Here is a 15,042-nt window from a genome sequence, read left to right on the forward strand (position 1 = left end):
CCTATTTCTGACATCACTTATTTCAGTTTTAGAAATTGCTTGACTCCATAGCCACAGCCACACTATCTTTTATCTGGAGTTTTCTGTTCCTTTGTAATGTTAATATCCCGTCCCCTGCCCATTTGTAGGAGAGGGAGCAACAACTAAGACACCATTTTTGTAGCTTGCTTCAATTTTGCTTCTCATTGTTTAGCTTCATTCACAGGTACAGCAGTGGGGGACTCTTACCCACCTCCACCCATTCCCCATCTACCACTTGGGCAAGAACATTAGCTACTAGATTCCAGGGGGTCTTTTCATATCTTTGAACGAAAACTGTGGAAGCCTTGTCCTTCCTTTTTTAAAAAAGAAACATGTTTCTGCCATCAACCCATCCTCCCGCCAAAACTTAGAAGCTATTAAGTAAGCCTGTTACTGTTTGATAGAGGTTGGCAGAAGACATGAGTCTCCTGAGTCACAGATAAAAGTATTTGTTTCTCGTGGCACACAGCAAACAGCATGAACATCAACATATTTGCATTGATTCCTTTTGTCCACAGTCCTGTGTGATATGGTGGTGTGATATGGCTCAGATGGGTGCTACGTGCACAGTGGGTTTGTGTAGCTGAGGAACACTAAGTTTGGGGAATTCACCACTTTTATAACAAGCAGCAAGCAAGCCCACTCTGTCTCAGAGGAAGATTTTACCTTATCCTTCAAGACTGCTCACTGCAAATCCAACCTTGAGAAATGACCTGGTTAACGAGTAGCTTGGTCTTGAGGCCAGGCTCAGTGGTTCACGCCTGTAATCCCAGCACTTTGAGCGGCTAAGGTGGGCAAATCACTTAGGGTCAAAAATTCAAGACCACCCTGGACAACACAGTGAAACCCTGTATCATGCCTGTAGTTCCAGTTACTCAGGAGGCTGATGCAGGAGAATTGCTTGAATCCCAAAGGCGGAGGTTGCAGTGAGCCAAGATTACACCACTGCACTCCAGCCTGGGTGACAGAACGAGAAGACTAGTCTGGTCTTGCACTTGCATTCCTGGCAAACCCAACAAGATATGTATCAATGGGAGAGAGCCATGAAGGACTGTCTCCCAACAAAATACTTCTTCATAATAGTTTCATTTTCTAATCTTTTTGAAAACATTTTGAGTTATTTAAAAAATTTGCATTTAGAGATTTTTAAATACTTTGTTCATTACTCCTAGGAGTTGGTTCCAGGTAAGGAGAATAATCACTTACTGTCCACAGTTACTCCCTAGAATCTATCAGCTCCGTTGGAGGTATGTTTATTTTTCATGAGTTTGTGTCCTTTGTAGAGACATGGATGAACCTAGAAACTATCATTCTCAGCAAACTGACGCAAGAACAGAAAACCGAACACTGCATGTTCTCACTTATAGGTGGGTGATGAGCAATGAGAACACTTGGTCACAGGGAAGGGAACAACACTCACTGGGCTAGGTGGGGGAGTGGAGGGGAGGGACAGCGGGGGGTGGGCAGGGAGGATGGGGAGGGATAACACCGGGAGAAATGCCTGACATAGGCGACGTGGTGCAGGGGATGGAGACAGCAAACCACCATGGCATGTATGTACCTATGCATCAATCCTGCAGGATGCAGGACATGCACATGTACCCCAGAGCCCAAATACACTATTAAAAAAAAAGACTGAAATATTTCTTAATATATATAATAAATTACGTATTATAAAGGACTTACAACATTACTTATTACATAGTTAAAATAGCAGAAGATCACAACTGAAGATTATTTTACTCTATATGATGGTTTGTAATAAAATGAACGCTGGTGTTTGGATATCTCTATGGGACCCTTGCTTGCTCACCTTTTCTACACAAGTGCACCTTTACATCCTCCTCATCAGCATGAAGAAATACTGGGAGTAATACAAGCGTCACTCTCTGATGTTATCCAGGAGACACAGAGCAGTCATCCTTATAATGTGACCTTATAAAGTAGGCCCAAATATATACTTCCTAGAATGAGGTTTTCTTATATTATTTCTGCTTGCCCTCAAATATTGCTGTTTGCTTGGGTTGGGTGTGCACAGCCTTGTGGTGGTGATAGACAAAGGAGAATGAGCAAAAACCAAAATGGAAAATCTTTTGCTATCATAGAGTTTATTTTATGAGACAAATATTCATGTAGACAAATCAAGACCTCTTTTCTACTGTTGATTATATCAATCTGATTCATGTTTATGAACTATACATATATATTATGTGTGTTATATATGTATTATGCATGTGTAATTAGAATTATATACACATTAAATGCATTAAAAACAAATGGTTTCTGATGCTTTATGAAGAATATTTTATGTTTTAATGTTTGACATCTTTTTTCTTAACAATTAAGAGAATATTGCAATGTCCACTGCCCTCCTCCCATTTAAGTATTTTTTTCTACTGATCATATGTACTTTTCTCTGAAATTCATACACTCATGAAATTCCACTGGTAGCTTCAGAGGACTTAAACAGATAAGCCTTGCACTTAATTTCACTAAGTGTACAACAAATTTCTCCTGGGCCTTTTATTTTTATTTGTGTTTTCCTTTATTTAACCCTCAAAGATGAGTGGCTGAATGATCAATTTCACGGGAAAGTGTTTTATTATTACTGGTTGCATTGACTATCACTCTTGGATTGAAGCTTCAAATAGTTTCCTTGGGGTGAAAATCAATGAAACTTCTTTTTGGACAGTCTAAAGACAAAAGATAAGCATTTTAGCTTTTTTATTCTTATCTTCTGAGGTTTAACATTATGTTGAGCAAGAGTTAGTAAGAATATGGTGTAAGACTCCAGATAGCAAAATAATCAAGCTATTTAATATTCTGCAATAAATAATATCTTCATCCTTGAAGCAGTCAATTTATTTGATGTGTATTGTTACATTATATGATCAGCCTCCATGTAATTATATTAGATTACTGCTACTACTTTAGCCTTTGTGTTAACTTAATCAGGATTGAGCTGAAATTTACCTCTTTTTATCTATGGTAATGCAACAGTACAACAAATATTACAGTGGAATATGTTCAAAGTATTTAAGAGAACTAATATTCTTTGAATAGTTTATCTTGATTTGAATCAGGGCTCAATGGAAGCATAATAATTATCTGTATTGAAGTAGGCCCTCACACACTTCAACAGGAGATACCTTAGAGTGGTAGTCCCTCCTACTATTTCTTTTTTTGTTGTTCATTTGTTTTTTGTTTTTTGAGATGGAGTTTCGCTCTTATTACCCAAGCTGGAGTGCAATGGCGCGATCTCAGCTCACCGCAACCTCCGCCTCCTGGGTTCAGGCAATTCTCCTGCCTCAGCCTCCTGAGTAGCTGGGATTACAGGCACACGCCACCATGCCCAGCTAATGTTTTGTATTTTTAATAGAGACAGGGTTTCATCATGTTGACCAGGATGGTCTCGATCTCTTGACCTCGTGATCCACCCGCCTCGGCCTCCCAAAGTGCTGGGATTACAGGCGTGAGCCACCGCGCCCGGCCCTTCCTACTATTTCTTATACAATATTCTGAATTTGAGATTTCTCTTCACATAAGCATTTTAAAATTGAGGTAAAATTTACACATAGTGAAATGCACAGATCTTAAATGTACACTTAGGTGAATTTTAACAAACTATCCCAGTCAAGATATTTAACATTTCTGTCACTGAAGTAAGTCCCGTTGTGCCCCCTTCTAGTCAATTCCCACCCCCACCAACAGGCAACCCCTGTTCTGATTTCTATCAGCATAGATTCGTTTTGTCTGTTCTTGAACTGTATATAAATGGAATTATACAGTTTATTCTCTATTATGCTCAGCTTCTTTCTTGCAGTATAATCCTCACATAAATTTTAATGAGTGTTTTTTAATAGTTGTCACAATTAGCACTGAAATTAGTTACATTCTGGTTTATCTAATAACTAGTCATATATAATTTTTTGAATACAGAAGTTCAATGTATCGTGTCTTCTATTTCTTGATTTCATATTTCATAGTAACTTTCTCTTCTATCTCAGAATCTACAAAATGAAGTATTAAAAAGGCGGGAAGAAAACTGGGCTTTACGAAGGTAGGTGAGGAAGAGCTGTTGTCTATGTCCTTATATTGTCAGTACATTTAAAGTGGATTCTGGAGAGGACACACTGGTTAGAAGACAAAAATCATTTTTCTGAGTTCTCTTGTAGTCATTAAACTCAAAAGACAAATATCATTACTGATTGGGGGATTCGGGAAAGAGATGGAAGAGAGTATTATCCTCTTTCTCTGTCTCTCTCTTTTATAGCTACAGGATCTTGCTCTGTCCCCCAGGCTAGAGTGCAATAGTGCAATTATAGCTCCCTACAACCTTTAACTCCAGGGCTCTAGTGACCCTTTTGCCTCAGCCTCCAGAATAGCTGCGCCACCACGACAGGCTAATTTTTAATTTTTTCGTTTTGTAGAGACAGGGCTCTCACTACGTTGCTCAGGCTGGTCTTAAACTCCAGGGCTCAAGTGATCCGCTCAACTCAGTCTCCAAACCCGAACCATTGGGATTACAGACTGTAAGCTGTCACTCCTGGCTAGAAATTATTATTCTTTATTTTTGAAAAAAATTATTTTAATTGACAAATAACGGTTGTACATTTTCATGAGGGAAAGCATTATTCTTTTATCGCCAGTAGAACTCTGAAGTAAAGAAAATGTTTTTTTATTTTGTCAGATAATTTTTTTCACATGTAAAGCACATAAAGGATAGTAAATATGAAGAATGAAAAGATAGAAAATAGTGAAAAATATTATCCTCAGTCTCCCAAATCTTCCTTGGAAATATAGCTGATGAATTTGAAAGTACCACAAAGTAACATAGTCTCCATGCAATTTCAGCTGATTGTTACGGACACAGGAGTTGGTAAGGATGACATGCTTTCTGTGTTCTAATACTATAGCTGGGTTGATCATAGGGGAGCAGCTTACAATGACATTGAGCAAGGAAGCAACAGAAATTCAGCCAAGATCTCTAGATTTATAGTCTTAATATTAGATGGCTGATAGGAGAAACTGATTATTAACTAGGCAGAGTAAATTAAATCTTATAGGATGAATTCTAAATTCATATTTGTGATTTAATTATAGAAAACTGCTTGCTTGAGTGAGGCTTGCTGGCCAGTTAATGTAATCAATAGAGAAGCAAACTACTAAGCTGAAGGTTGTGGTCCTGTCATCCAGAACTGACAGCTGAGGCCTCCTGTACCTGGAGAATCTCGGAGGCAAACCTATCAGTCCTGAGGTTTGCTCTACACACTGGCATTTCCCAAAGGCATCTTCATTAGAGGAGAGTTTTCTGTAAATCTATTTAGTGTGTGGCATTTGCTTTTTTGGGGAAGGCTTCTTTCCAAACTAAAACCTTAAAAAAAAATAAGTAGCATATTCATATAGTTCAAAAATAAAAACGATATTTAAAAGTATGTGTTGTTAAATCTTTCCTCTCATTCACCTCTTTCCGCGCCCCTTGCCACACTGGTAACTTCTTCATTTCTGTTTTTTTGTTTTTGTTTTGTGTTTTTTTAGATGGAGTCTTGCTCTGTCACACAAGCTGGAGTACAGTGGTACAATCTCAGCTCACTGCAAGCTCTGCTTCCTGGGTTCAAGCAATTCTCCTGCCTCAGCCTCCCAGGTAGCTGAGATTATAGGCATGACACCATGCTCAGCTTGGTTTTTTTTTTTTTTTTTTTTTTGTATTTTTAGTAGAGATGCGGTTTCACCATGTTGGCCAGGCTGGTCTCGAACTCCTGACCTCATGATACACCTGCCTCGGCCTCCCAAAGTGCTGGGATTGCAGGTGTGAGCCACTGCTCCCAGCCGTACTTTCTTCATTTCTTTGTGTATTCTTCTAGGGTTTCTTGATGCAAATAAGCAAATACTGTTTTGGTCTCCTCCTTTTCTTACCTGAAAGTTAGCATGCTCTGTACACTACTCTATTATTACTTTTTACCTAACAATATGTTCTGGAGTTTTCCATATCAGTACATAGAGGCTTTAGTTTGTTTTGTGTTTTTTAAACAATGGTTACATAGTATCAATTGGGAGGATGTCCTACAATTTACTTAAGCATTCCTGTAGGAATAGGCACCTTCCCTGTACTTTAATCATGAATATTACATGTAAGCTTTTGCATACAAATGGATTTGCATTTCCGAACAGGCCTCTCTCATTTGTAAAAATAAATGAGCACATTACACAGAATACTTATAGAAAAAAACATTTGAAGAAAGTAATTGTTTCTGTAACTATTACTTCTAGAAACGTCTGTATTTTGATGTGATTAGCACCAGTAGTGGGAAGCTTTGGGATGAATATCTGCACAGCTTGCCTTTCTCTGTAAGTAGAGTATGTGCTTTGAGCATCAGCAAAGTAGGGTCCTACCAAATTATCTTTTGGGAATATGATATTCCTAAAGAAATAAAATAGCACACTGTGGTCATTGTAGGAAAAATCAGAACTTTGTCAACTTCTTTTACCATCATTTTACAGAGTAGCATTGTGTTTGCTTTGAGTAACTTGTGGGAGAATGAGGTCCCGATTTTTTTAGTGATTAGCACCTATCAAAGTCTTAATGGACCCTCACAGCAACCCTCTGAGTTAGTAATAAACTCTGTGAGTTAGAGAAAATCAGTGCTTAGAGAGAATAAATAACTTGATGAATGCTACTTATCTTCTGAGGGGCATAGTTGGTTTTTTGTTTTGCTTTGTTTGAGATGGAGTTTCGCTCTTGTTGCCCAGGCTGGGGTGCAATGGTGTGACCTCAGCTTACCGCAACCTCCGCCTACCGGGATCAAGTGATTCTCCTGCCTCAACTTCCCAAGTAGCTGGGATTACAGGCATGTGCCACCACGCCCGGCTAATTTTGTCTTTTTAGTAGAGATGGAGTTTCTCCATGTTGGTCAGGCTGGTCTCGAACTCCCAATCCCAGGTGATCCACCCGCCTTGGCCTCCCAAGGTGCTGGGATTACAGGCGTGAGCCACCACACCCGGCCGAGTTGATTTAATTATTAACCAAGACCTCTGAAAAAAACTGCACCCTTGTCACAGTGTCATCAAGCAGATTAAGTAAGATAATGTAAGTCAAGTCCATTGTAGTGAAGGGACTGTTAGTGTCATGTCCCCACTCACAGGCCAACTTCAGCATCAGTTTCCTCAGGTTGCCCCTGCCATTGCAACCTTCCAGGCATTGGCTCTCCCTTGATGGAGGGTGTCGAGGAAACTAACAAGGCCCCCACATTTCTGGTCCTGGAGTGTTTAAGCAAAGTGCTCTCCTAACTACTTTCTATTCCATGCAGAATTGTCCCATTAGTAGTTCATGTTTCCTCCCATTTCAGTCTGGCCCTTATACTGAGTTGCCAGATTCAAAGGGTGAGTATCCTTTCCAGAAGTTGGGTACTAAAAATGGGTATGTGAGGGCTGGAAGTTCTTCCTCTAGTCTGAAGCAGTCCAGACTGGGGAAGCAATAGAGCTGACAATTTGGCAGCCATGGTTATCGGTAAGAACAGAAACTATTTTAAGGCCAGAAACAATGACCATTTCCCCATGTTTTCCTAATTCTAACTCTTGACATAAGTTCCCAGGAAGGAGGCTGGGCTTGTGACAGGAGAGGTTAAAGAGCAGCCTCATTTTTGGTGATGGTGATATTTGCTCTCAGGCAATAGGACAGTTGGAATCTAAGGGATATGCACAGTAGGGGAGTGAAGTTGGCTTTCCTCCTTCATCACTGGATCTTGTTTAGAAGTCAATCTGCAAGGATAACACATAGGAACGATGCCATAGAAATATGCAAACAAAATGGAAAAAGGGTTTTCTCAAATCGCAAGATGAAAATTCAGATGCTCTGTTCTGCATAGGGTTTCTTTGCCAAATTCAGTAACTCTATTTAATCCAGACTTCCAAACATAATTGAAATTTTAAAAACCCTACACATCCAAATCAGGCCAGCATTAACTGATATTCTGAGTTTATTCTAACTGAATGTAAGTCAAACTCAACATACTGAAAACTGAAGTGACTACCCTCCTCACAAAGCAGTGACCTTTCAATTTCCAATGTGGACATTACCTGGATCCTAATCATTTAAGCCTAAAATTGTAAACTTTAACAATTCCTTAACTATCACCACTCCTACCATTAATCTAACCATTTACTGAATTCTGACAATTTTCTCTCTACTAAATCTTTCAACCTAAGACTTTTAAATTTGCTGTTATATAATCAGAGGCAAACTAACTCTTCCAGTCTTGTCTCTTACTGCTCCCCTACACATAGCTATACTCTATCTAAACAGAAAGGCCCACAATTCCTGCAAGTTTATCTCTTGCTTTCCCATCTCTGTACCTTTGTATCTACTATTTCTTCCTTGTAGAATGCCTTCATCCAGGGATGGTGTCATAATTCCAGGGCCCAGTGCAAAATGAAAATGTGGAAGTCCTTGTTGAAAAAGCAAAACACAAGTTTCCCTCTGTTAAAGGTACTAAAATATAAAACCTTTCACTTTTTCCTGTGTATCTCCTCTGCTCAAGCACATGACTATTGTCCTATTGGACTTTACTTACAACATTCAAACTCAAACATAGAATTATTAAGAATTTCAGCATAATGATAGCAGAACATTAAACCAAACACAGGGTAGGGCCATGTGTGACTGCAGGGGTCACATGCCCACAAACAGCCTTGAACTCATCCCCTTCTGGGCCTTTCTCAATCCTGCCCACCTTCAAAATCAAGTCTAAGGCTGCCTCTGTTGGGTGGATTAGGAAGTGTCCGTACTCTGAGCCTCTGCTCTGCTCCCAGGATGGCCAAAGTGACTCCCTGGGAGTACTTCGTAGACTTCCCTGAGAATGCTTTTTATCTCCTATTAGTTTATAAGTTTCCTAAGAGAAAGGGCTGCATCTTCATTTATCCTGGAATCACCACGAGTTACGTATAATAATTGCTTAATAAATGTTTGCTGAAAATGAATACAAGAGAACAAAGCAAAAAGCACTGCTATTTTGAAGCCATATGCAACATTTCCCTGCGTTCTTTTTGGAGAAGATCTCACTACCAATGCAAAAGTCCAGGTTCTCCAGCTGGCTAACTGGTGCTGCCTCGTTTTCCTTTTCAGTTTTTAAATTAATCTTTATTTCAATCTTTTTAAGGATAGTCTCCTTTAGAGATTATTGAATGTTGATAATGGATATATTTGATAGTCTCTAAAAATGTATGAATTCACTAATTTACTCAAATATTTATACATAAGCTTATGTTTTCAACCTTTAGAAATTATTTTGATGAAGAAAAAAGGAAGTGCTTTTGGAAGCACTTTCTACAGATTTCAGTTAAAAATGACTTATTTTATGGTACTGCTTTCTACAGTGATTTTTGGAAAATTCTGTACATTTAAACAGGTTATCAAAGATCTTCATGGAACTTCTTTGGTAAAGAAGTTGAACCATTCAATAAGAACCTTAAACTTCCCACACTGGCTGAATACTGTAATACCCTAAGCACTGTTATCCAATTCACAACCCTCCCACACAAACACACATATCCATCTTTTCTTATAATATTTTGAGTTGAAAACTGAGAAAGCTCATTTGTGCTTGTGGCATAAGCTGCTTTAAAAAAAAAAACACAATAAAATGGAATAAATTTAAACAGCAAAACATTAATTTAAAAAAATGCACCACGGACACTGCATCACTAAGAAAGCCAGTAACTTTACTGAATTGTCTGCAAAATACAAATTATACCTTATTTCCAGCAGGAGAAACTTGTGAAAATTTCCCACTTTTATTCACTACAGACAGCTGAATTAAGTCCCTTGAGATACACAGATGTGGTTTAACTTAGTTATAACATCTTGTCATCTAGTGGCGACAAAGTCCAGCTTATGCCGCTGTGAGCCTCTATTTGAATATTTGTTGCAAATGCTTGTATGCCCTCATTTACAAGCGATTTTAATTACTGTCATTTAATGGAAACAAGTCCCCAGAAAAAGAAAAAGAAGAAAAATGATACAGCAAACCATCTGAAGCAATCCAAGTCCTATGCCTACAGTGACCCAGGTCTACTTTGCTCAAAGAGAACACTGGTACTGCATTCAAACCACAACAGAATCCATCACTTAACTGACCTCTCTGAATTAAACTGAGGTATGAATCAATTTGAGGTATGAACAGGGAAGGCAAAATGCAATACCAGATTATGAAAATAACCAAAATGGACAAATTTGATGTAGAAGATATGTGGCTTGGATTGCTCCACATCTTTGGTTAAAACATATTAAGAAAAGCCTTTAATTACATCTGTAGTCTGAAGCATTCTAACAGACACCAGTATTCCAGCAATCTTCAAAAGATCTGTAGTGGCAGGAAATTAACGCCATAAAAGTGACGACATCACGGCAGATGGCACAAACGAGAACAGATGAAGTATGCCATGCTTAGGCAACAGCCTTTATTGAGGGTTCAAGTGGCTTCTTCTTTAAAAAAAAATGTTTTTTAAAGAAAGAACTACAAAGCATTTACTCTCTGGAAAAACAAACAGCAAAATAAAGAGGGCAAAAAATGCTATCTCTAAGTTAAAAGGTGGGTATGTAAGAAAAACAAATACATAAAAGTGTGAGAGGGCAGACATTCTTTTAAAAAGTGTCTTGGAATTTTGTTTTCTCATTCTCACTTTAGTTAACCTTTAAATGATCTGAGGATGACAGGTATTTTTATATTCATCATTACAAAATGCTAAATTCCACCTTTGGGAAAAAATAAGCCATTTTACTAAAAAACACAAGTTTTAAAAAGGTTGAAATAAACAGCCTCCACGCACCAATGCATACAATATACAGGTTGTGCAGCTTACGTATATTGCATCACTGTTACCAGTATTCAAGCTTAATATTACCAAAAATCTTTTAAAATAGGATTAGATATAATAATACTTGCAGCCGTGGAAAATGCCACTTATGGTTCTTTTACTTGCAATGAAGAATGTTGCCTAAAATGTTACTCTAGGACGGGTAATGTAAAATAATACTCCCTCAGGGCTCTGCCCTAAAGTCCAGAATACAAAGGATTTACTGTGATTAAAAACCATACTAGCTTTGCAAATACAATAAATGGTAAATTACAGATAAGGTATAAGAGTAAAGATAGACCAAGATTGTTTACAGAAAGTGACTCATCATAATCAAAATTGTGCTTCTTCTCATTAAATCATCTTTAAAAAATTCTCAGATTATCCCTTTGCTATCTTGCCACCACTTTATAAGAATTCAGTAGTGGGAACAAGAGATGACTGGCATCCATTTTCAAGTGATTCTGTTCTCTTCATGTTCTTATAAAACTATTGTCAGAACTGCTATAAATAGCCAAGGCTTCTGCTGGTACTTTAGCTTACTTTATCTTCAGCATTAAAAATTCACTTTTTCTTTGTTGCTGAGGCAAATTTCAGGTAAAAAAACTAATATGGCTATTTCTTCATATTTTCATATAATGACCCTTTCCCACCCACTGGTATCTACTGATATTGATATACTAAAGTACTTTGAAATGACAAAGAACATTCGTGAACATGTTTGCATATTTTATACACATCAAGTTAGAAGGATGGGTTGTAAGGATGGGATCAAGTCTATGGTGAGGAAAATTATTTTCTTATTTTTTTCCTCTGTGTGTGTGTGTGTATGAGTGTGTATATTTTCAGGGATGATTTTGTTTTTCCTCTGCATAAATGTTATTCTTTCGTGTTCCATGGATACCTTGAGTAGTGGGATATATATGAAATGGTTGATAGATTTTTTTTTTTTTTTAGTATATAAAACATTAGTACAAGGCAGGCTAGCATCCTATATGGATACAACCAAAGGTGCATTGTGGTCAAATTGTGGATTTCAGATCAAGTTAAGAAAAATATAGCCTAGTTAATAAGGTCTCTTGGCTTCTGCCACCCAGCGGCAGCCTTTTACAATGAGAAACACATAGCAACTATGCAAGTAAAAGAGAAAAAATGGATAAGAAATGTCCTACACATGACATAGCAGTGTTGATATTACTGTCTATATCTTCTTTGCTGTGTATGTCAATGCATATGATTGGAGATGAATCGACAGATCTTCACATTCCAAGAGAAGGAAAATCTTTCCTAGACTGAAATATCTTTTAAACAATATATATTGACTTTTTTATGGCACTCACTTATTAAAGGGTCTGAAAATTAATCCCTTATAGACGAATATTAGACAAGAGTCATTTTTTTTAAATTAAAAAAAAAGGGACATAGAGAGGTTCTTTATGGGATTTCTTGAAATGGCTATTAAATCTCTTTATTGAAGAAAAAATAGATGACATACATGCTTTATGCAGAAGTGACATTTGGGGGTCCTGACACACCGGGATTGTTCAACAGTCCTATATTGCTGACAAGATTGTCAAGGGTCAGTTAAAATAATTAAAAACGGATGACAAAGCAACTATCCCTTTTACCTGTTTCCTTCTTGTCTAGCACCCAGTCTTTCACATTTTTCTTCTGTGGGAATTTATAACTTATTCACCAAGTAAATTCCATATCACTTGTTTCTAGGGCCGTATTTGCAGGACGTGTGCCCCAACATAGCTTCTCTATTCTGGGCATATTTCTAAAAAGCATATCAAATTCCAGGCTGAAAACCAACCAGATGATTTAGAATATGGGCAAGTTAGGATATGCACTTACTGAATTCCAAGATGCATGGTGAAATGGTGAGATCAGAAAGGGGCCCTGCATTTGATAAAAACGCAAAAAAAACAAAATAAAAATAGCATGAAAGAAACTAGTATATACAATGGATGTCAGTTGACCCAATAGATTGCTAATGTATTAAAAACAATTTAGGGTGTTGCAATGTGATATGTTCTAACCCCACAGGTTATCCTTTTGACAGCTGACCTTAAACTTATAAAATGTATGCAGAGTAAAAGAAAACAGAAAGAAAATAGTTACTCAAATGTGCAACTGCACAAATATACCCCCCTCCCGCTATTAAGATAACAAAACTTCTGCTATTACCATAATATTATATATATTAGAAAGCTATACACAAGCATGTTAATTTCACAGATTTTTTTAAAAGATTCTTAATATTTTATATAATTAGAAATACACATTTCAAAAACAAAACTTCTACAAAGAGAAAACAGTTATCTTGGTTAGCAAAGCATGGAGTTCTTCATGGCTTAGGGTAGTGCTTTCTATACAAAAAGTCCTTTTTGGTTTTTTACAGGACTGTTTAAAATATTAGCGAAGCTATCAAGGGGAAAAAAACACATTTTGGCTTAAGTAAACTACAAAAAGCCACAAATGCTTTGCAAACTCTGTCTTACCTTTTATATGAAAATAAGCAAAATGTAATGTACATATTTTTATATTTTTATTTAATAAGAGATGCAGACCCAGATTTATTTATTTATTTAATTAAATACGTTAGCCCTCCGACGCCACATTTTTTTTTTTTTAATAGGTATGGTCCTCGTTTAATGGTTTTTGATCCTTTTTAATGAGTGCCATACGCCAATGATATGCTTGCAGGTTTGTGAGCATTCTTGGGATGTCAGGTGACCTGGCGTGTTCCTAACATTTACCAATGGCCACCCATTACCGGGTCTGTCCAAGCATCTATACATTTTTCTATATGTTGCATAACAGCTGCTCTCTCTTTCAGTAAAGATCTGCCGCTTTTGGCAAATGTTTCCTTTTGTCTATTTACATGTAAATAACGTTGAACCTGCAACATGACACTATCTATTGTAACATACATTTTGCAAAGGAGCACAACAGTGAAAAGAAGTTAGCCTTAAAATCTATTTTGTACAAGTGTTCTGTTGTACAACTCAAGTGCTAAGCTTATCTCAGCATTTCTGTTTATCTTTATACTGTATCACTGAGGCAATTTAAAAGTACTTTTACAAAACAGAGTACCTGACTTTTTTTTTTTCCACACACGGCACATATAATGCATATCGACCCCCCTTCCCCATTAAGGTATAGCACACACACACACTGCAAGAAAAAAAAAAAAACTATTAAGTAATAATCTGATCATGTTGCCCATCCTTCAGAAAGTCGCATGCGCTTGACTGAGGGACTTTCCCTTTCGTCCGGCGAAGGTCTGGTGAGTCCAATGGGGGAGTGGAATTCGTTCCGGTGATCCTCTCGGTCGCTCCCATCGTACGAACTGCTACAGCTGCTCAAGCTGTCAACAGGAGATCTCCCCGCCTCGTGGCGCGTGTGTTGTGGGTATCTCGAAGGGGTGGTGGTACGGTCTCTAGGAGGAGAAACAGGTTCTGACTTGATGTTGAGGCTTTGAGTAGAAGGCAGGGAGAGATTTGAACTCTGAGATAAATGAGTGCTAGTGCAAGCTCTGTAGGAGGAAAGGAAACCCAGTTACAGATGAAGGAGGCCTGGAGGCCCCAGGAACTCACAATTACATCAAACATCAGCTTAAAGACTCGCATAGACACCAGAGCATGCCCAGAGTGAAGAGAATGTGCTTGGAAGCACTTAGGGGCATCGCCTTCTTGGAGCGATTTAGGATGCCTTTGTTGATTTGCCTGGTAGTAATTACAGTATTTAATTGGTCCAGGCCTTATGAATCATATATCCAGTCTCTGACAGGATCCCTAAACATACAGGTTACCATTTCAGAAAGGTTTAAGACACAATGGAAAAAGCATTTTCTGTGTTCATGGAATCTATACCTAGACTAGTTCCAAAATTAAATTTCTAAGCCTTTAGATACAGTGTTTAGCTCTGGAAACAGACTTCTTTGATTTACTAATGCTTGTGTTTGAATATTATTTTTAAAAGCTTATTATCGATGAAAATATTTTCCCTCCAATTAATAAGCACATAGTCTTCAGAGAAAGTGAAGGGAGTTCAAATTTTAAATGACTGGAACTCAAATGCTACACAATAACTGTATCTGGTAATAAGCCTGGAAGAATGGAGAAAAGGGACAGGGGTAGGGAAATTGAAAATTATCTGCAGAAG

The 15,042-nt window shown here is 37.7% G+C and overlaps 1 protein-coding gene and 1 long non-coding RNA gene across 27 annotated transcripts in view; one reads left to right on the top strand and one right to left on the bottom strand.

Annotated features, from left to right (window-relative positions):
- Positions 1 to 1,307: 1,307 nt before the first annotated feature.
- Positions 1,308 to 15,042, top strand: part of LOC135274880 (uncharacterized) — a 69,509-nt gene continuing 55,774 nt past the window's right edge. The window contains exons 1-3 of one of the 2 annotated variants that reach the window (XR_010342608.1): positions 1,308 to 1,388; positions 4,029 to 4,081; positions 6,292 to 6,402. This is a non-coding gene — a long non-coding RNA (uncharacterized LOC135274880). Of the gene's footprint in view, positions 1,389 to 4,028; positions 4,082 to 6,291; positions 6,403 to 15,042 lie in introns of those variants that run through there. The other variant, XR_010342609.1, reaches the window with a different exon arrangement.
- MEF2C (myocyte enhancer factor 2C) overlaps positions 9,718 to 15,042 on the bottom strand; it is a 182,014-nt gene continuing 176,689 nt past the window's right edge. For 11 of the 25 annotated variants that reach the window (XM_012477543.3, XM_012477528.2, XM_012477527.2 and 8 more), the window contains one exon: positions 9,718 to 14,413. In XM_012477543.3, the coding sequence (XP_012332966.1) occupies positions 14,092 to 14,413 (322 nt within the window). In that variant the 3' untranslated portion in view covers positions 9,718 to 14,091. The remainder of the gene's footprint in view (positions 14,414 to 15,042) is intronic. The other 14 variants (XM_064376117.1, XM_064376119.1, XM_064376122.1 and 11 more) reach the window with 4 other exon arrangements.

Source organism: Aotus nancymaae, unplaced genomic scaffold (assembly GCF_030222135.1).
Source record: "Aotus nancymaae isolate 86718 unplaced genomic scaffold, 86718_ANA_hifiasm-v0.15.2.pri h1tg000014l, whole genome shotgun sequence".
Taxonomy (NCBI): domain Eukaryota; kingdom Metazoa; phylum Chordata; class Mammalia; order Primates; family Aotidae; genus Aotus; species Aotus nancymaae.